The sequence below is a fragment of the Haliotis rufescens genome, unplaced genomic scaffold (genome assembly GCF_023055435.1).
Source record: "Haliotis rufescens isolate VD_foot unplaced genomic scaffold, xgHalRufe1.0.p SCAF_14, whole genome shotgun sequence".
NCBI classification, from domain to species: Eukaryota; Metazoa; Mollusca; class Gastropoda; order Lepetellida; family Haliotidae; genus Haliotis; species Haliotis rufescens.
In genome coordinates, this window is record NW_025963824.1 from 32,274,895 (window position 1) to 32,280,894 (window position 6,000).

At 42.4% G+C, this 6,000-nt stretch overlaps 1 protein-coding gene across 1 annotated transcript in view; it reads right to left on the minus strand.

Annotated features, from left to right (window-relative positions):
- The window catches only part of LOC124143346 (leucine-rich repeat-containing protein 71-like), a 73,283-nt gene extending 67,597 nt beyond the window's left edge, over positions 1-5,686 (minus strand). Inside the window, exon 1 of the mRNA XM_048395283.1 lies at positions 5,525-5,686. Coding sequence (XP_048251240.1) covers positions 5,525-5,652 — 128 coding nt within the window. The 5' untranslated portion in view covers positions 5,653-5,686. The remainder of the gene's footprint in view (positions 1-5,524) is intronic.
- Positions 5,687-6,000: the final 314 nt, after the last annotated feature.

Genomic DNA, 6,000 nt, shown 5'->3' on the forward strand with positions numbered 1-6,000 from the left:
TGTAAGGTCTGGACTCGATTATTTAGAAACCTTCGTCACAGAGCTGGAATATTGCTGAGTGCGGCGTTAAACAACAAACAAACATAAGGAGAGGGTTTAACGCAGTATTTTCGAGTGTGCATATAAATAAAAGCGACACAACCCTTTCCACAATCACAGGAGATGATGAAATACCACTTCATAGTTATTTGGACTGTCGCGAATTGGTAATATCAACGATAGGTAAAATAGAATCGAAAACCCTTGCCATGATCACAGAAATATCTGCCAAAAGCATTGTCCATTGTACGATTCCGACTATATCCCAAGCATGGGTTGTTGAACCCCCGGGGGGGCCGGATAGGGGCACATCAAGGAACAAATCATTATCTATACAAGCGATTTATAGGACATTGTGACTACACTTGACTTAATACAGAACAGCATTTGATTAAGTGCCCGTTATCAATACCTGATTTGTTTCGCTGCTCGAATGCAGATTGGACCTTGATTTGATCATCTGATCGTCAGCCGTGTTTGTTCCCAGTGTTTCCCCATCTAACTGACAAGCTCAGGACTAGTTATTAATAGGAAAATCACAGAAATCAATAAACTAAGAGACCAGGAGTTTTGAATGGATAAAATACAGGGCAATGTATTTTTGTTTTCGGTTGTGTTTTGGGACAGATACGCAAACAGCGGCATGTTTATCTTTTAATTGAGGTCTTGATTAAGCGCTGAGGTCGATCTTCTAGAGGTGAGTTTTCGGGTGCGTGCCTCAGCCACAGTATGGTGAATACATTTAGCCCAATTCAATAACCAACTGCGTGTACTTTAAATATTTTGAGGTTTTGATGTCATCGAAGCCGTGCTGTTTCTTTGTTTCTTTCTTTCTTTGTTGTTAACGCCGCACACAGCAATATTCCAGCGATGTGACGGCGGCCTGGACCAGACAATTCACTGATTGATATCATGGACATCGATCTACGCAATTGGGATCGATGACATGCATCAACTAAGTAAGCGAGCCTGACCACCCGATCCCGTTAGTAGCCTCTTACGACAAGCATAGTCGTCTGTTACGGCAAGCATGGGTTGCTGAAGACCTGTTGTAACCCGGATGTTCACGGGTACCTTCCAGGGAGTACGTACGTCATGTTAAAACCATTATGGTTTGACATATTGTTAAATATCCTTAACCGATGTATGTATCTGAGACAGCATGCATTCACAAGAAAACCCGCTAGCTCTCCAGTTCCACTCAGAATTACAAATCAGATCGCATGCAACGGTAGAGTAACCTACAGTGTGTCTTTGTCCACAGGACCGTGCAGGTACACATGTTAATGAACCATGTTTGCTAATCGATATGGACGCAGACCTACAGCACAATAGAACACAACAGTTGTGATTAATTACGATGCTTTATTAGACCCGTGTCTCGATAACGGCCATGTCGACGTCGGGCTTGTCGAGATAGTCACGCTAAATCACGTAGCTTGATCATAGAAGGCCACACAACCTTGAGTCTCAATCCTGTTTATTACTTGCCCGTGAAGAGATCCCCTGTTTAATAAACATACAGCTGCATTACACATTGTGTAATACCAAAGCGCGTGCTTATGTACTGCGGGAACAAGATACACTAACAAACATTGAAAACTCCCAACATCGCTTGGCTTATTCAATGACATTGCGTGAGGAGATGATAGATCACTGAGAGGAGCTTATGCAAACTAAATGACCCCAGCAACCCCGTCGCTAGACTGACGTCACATGACATTGTTTCGCCCGTGGATCTTGCAACAAAATTCCACAAATCACGTCTTAGAGTATTGTGACGTGATTGTAAACTTTGTGGTGTTCCACAATGCGATCGTATTGTAGCGCAACGACAGTCGTAAGTCTATATTAAAGTATGTGAGTTACGTTAACCTCAGCGCTACGATAACTTTGTGGAGCGGATGCCCGACTTCTAAAGGTGGGCCGTTGTATGGTATTATATTAATATGTGTCAACATTTGACGTGTTTGAAGCATAATAATGTTAAGCTCAATTGGATAACGTTGGGGACAGTGCAATGCTAAAAAGGTTATAAATGGCAAGTAAAAAATAAAACACTAAACTCGCTCCCGTGTAATACCAATTTTATGAAACTCGTGAATAGTTCTGGTATATGACTCGCTTTCGCTCGTCAAATACCAAAACTATTCATTCGTTTTCTCTGACGTAGTTTATACTGCCGGGCAAAAGAAAGCATACACCCACGAGTGATGGTGGCTAAATAAAAAATCAAGAAATGGTTATTCGATGGAGATATATTTGATACGGGTATAACTGTTGTGGGCGAGTTCCACAAAGCGATCGTAAGTCTGTCGTAAGTCTATGTTAAAGTATGGGTGTTACGATCACCTTAGCGCTAAGGTTTTCGTAAGTCTATGCTAAAGTATGGGTGTTACGATCGCCTTAGCTCTACGACTGTCGTAAGTCTATATTAAAGTATGGGATTTACGATCGCTTTATCTCAACGACTGTCGTAAGTCTATGTTAAAGTATGGGACTTACGATCATCTTAGCTCTACGACTGTCGTAAGCCTATGTTAAAGTACCGGTGTTACGATCGCCTTAGCTCTACGACCGTCGTAAGCCTATGTTAAAGTACGGGTGTTACGATCGCCTTAGCACTACGACTGTTGTAAGTCTATGCTAAAGTATGGGAATTACGATCGCCTTAGCACTACGACTGTCGCAAGTCTATGCTTTAGTATGGGAGTTAAGATCACCTTAGCGCCACGATCGCTTTTTGGAACCTAAACTGCACAGTGTTTCGGCTTCAAGTAACGTTTTGATAACGTTTGTAAGTTTTTTTAAACATTTTCTGAAAGTGTATACTTTCTTTTGACCGACGCAAGCACGCATAAACAAGTGCAATAACCTACAACGCGACATTAAACCCCATTTAACCTCACTGCAAGGACCAGCCATTAAGGCGTCGCACTTCGCTGAAGAGTTGCGTTCCTCAGGTTCGAATCCCGCTTTTCAGCACCTTACCCGTGCTTGTTGGTCTCAACAAAGTGTAACTGTCTACGGCCTCCAACGTCAAAGTCATATCGTGGAATAAATGTTATAATACGACGTTAACTCACACACGAATCACATGTGTCTGATCAGACACTGGCTTATCACATACATATAGGTAGGGGGCACGGGTGGCCCAGTCGTCTAAGTCGCCGCGATTCGCTGTGCAGAGTTGCGTCCCTTGGGCACGCCAGAAACCTATGATTGTGGGTTCGAATCCCGGTTCGCCCCGATTATGTTTCTAGGTTTGTCAGCACCATACCCCTGCTCGTGGGTTTCACCGAAGTGGTAAACGTCTGAGACCTGCATCACTTCGGGCTTTCCTCCCACATTAAGCTGACACGCCGCGATATAACTGGAATATTGTTAAAAGCAGCGTTAAACACAACTCACTCACTCACTACATATAGGTATAGTCCGCCTGGCACGAGGATAGCCTAGTGATAAGAGTGTTCGCTCGTCGTGACAATGACCTGGGTTCGATTTACGAGAGCATCCGTAAATGTTCCAACTCATGTTTTAAGTTCCAACCTTGATGTCATAGAAGACGTGCTGTTTGTTTGTTTGTTTTTTTGTTTATTTGTTTGTTTGTTTGTTTGTTTGTTTGTTTGTTTGTTTGTTATTTACGCCATCATGATCATCGATCTACGCGATTGGGATACGATGATATGCACCAACCAAGTAAGCGAGCCTGACCGCCCGATGCCGTTAGGCGCCTAGTGGACTGTCTGGTCCAGAATTGAATATTTACAGACCGCCGTCATACAGCTGGAATATTGCTCAATGCGGCGTTAAACAACAAACAAACAAACAAATAAATATGTACCGTAAGAACTACGGGTTAGAGAATGTACCGAGCAGCCTATGTCGTAAAAGAGACGTATGGAGCGGATGGTCAGGCTCGATGAGTTGCTGTCATCCTTCGCATCCTTTGGTCATAATATCAATTGGAGGATGTCGACTAGAGGCAGTTAAATAATGCCAAGTGTCTGAATTTCTGAATTGCAATCGCCGGTTATATCTGGCATGGTATTTTCTCTTCTTCCGGCTACAAACAGTCGGCCCTTATGGTATTAAAGGGGCGTGCCACATGTGTGTAGTTTGAGTTGAGTGAGTGAATTATAATTTTAAGTCACATTGGCAATATTTCAGCCATATCGTGACTATCAATAGTTAAGCAGAATCAATACAATTGAACTTATATATAAACCTGCCAACGAAGGACAGTAAAATAACTAGACTTCGTGTCACAGAAATATATTTAAAACTAGTATGTCATCATAAAATGAATAGCACTATACATAACATTACATCATAAAAGACGGGCTATAGATCGCCAGCAACTGAAGGTAGATCACCATACTAGGGACCATGGGGACTTACAGTACTTTAGCATCTTCCCTTCAGGTGTTGGCGATTATTGACAAATTTAGCCAAATTAATAGAACACTTATTCTACGATTAAAACTATAGTAGAAATAATATACTTTGAATGATATTGACTTACGATACCCTCTCAGGGGGACAATAATTTTACACAACTTTAACCCCCTTCGAGGATACAGCCACGATCAATCACAGATATTAATTAATTCTACTTATGTTAAAAAGTCATTTATTTTATACAAAACAAATTAACAAAATTTATTATACAACTCTATTTCTTTTACAAAGCCAATAACTAAATGAAAACTAATAGCATTAAAAAGATCCTTCATAGATTAAACCTTGAAATATGTATCCATTGTGATGGAAAAATCAACACAGTCAAGCAGGACATGGAGTTGGATGGAAAAGGAAATATACTTGTAAATCATATTTCATTCCGGGAAGGCATCATTAAAATGTTCCTATAAATTGACGGGTATAAGAAACTATACACCCTTGTTTGAAGGTGACAAACAAGAAATGCTTATTTTATAGTTGTGTTTTGGGGTGTTTCAGCGAATGTATTCAGTCAAGTAGCCTTTAGATAACGTTTGTAAATTTTTGGTCGAAAATCCTATTTTCAAGTTTATGCAACGAGGGGCGTTCAATAAGTTTTGCAACTTCAATATAGGACCAAGTCGCAGAATATCTTTTGCACAATCTCCATTCACCTCAAAACACTTATTCCGTTTGTCCTTCAAGCTATAAATACAACTTTTATAGAAATCCGCAGATTGGCCCTCTTACAACGCCTCTGTGGCAGCCTTTATCTCCTCGTCATGCTGGAAGCGTCCACGGACTCCGAGCCGACCAGTCCTTGTTTTAGCCCCTTAATGCCGAGCGCCAGACAGGGTAACAACAAGTGCCATCTTTTAACGTCTTTTGGTATGACGCGGCCGGGCATCGAACCCCGGGCCTTCCGCTCTCCCCACTAAACCACGGATAATGAGTTACAATGTCATACCATCCGACAAAAGTTGGTTTACACAAAACATTCTTATTATTCATCAACCTAAAACATAATTATCAATTCACTCACCTTGCAAAACTCCGTTGTTTGGTCCCGAGGCTTCTGAGGCTGGCCTGTGAGGGGGTGCGGATACTACCCTGGGAGGATGTACGCGTGGTGGAAAAGGAGGACTTGGAAGCTGCCCGGGGGAGCGGCATCGCGCACCTGCGAGTGTCACCCTCAGAATACAATGTTCAGATGCTGATCGATAGCAATGTGTCCAAGACGTGAGTAGTCGGAATATTGCGTGCGCTGGTCCAAACAACTGGTTATTTTACTTTCTCTGCGTACGCAGCGTCTTACACCATTCGTCACCACTCGCCCCTTTCCGTAACCTGCAAGAAGATCGCTATTCGGCTTGTCCCGGAATAACACGAGATGGTCACGAATGCGTCTAACACATATGCTTTGTAGACGGAGCTCGGTCGTTAGAGACGACGTCAGCGTCTTGCCGAGGTCGAGGAGGGATCTATCGGCTGGGACTAAAGCGGATTCCCTAAGCAGCT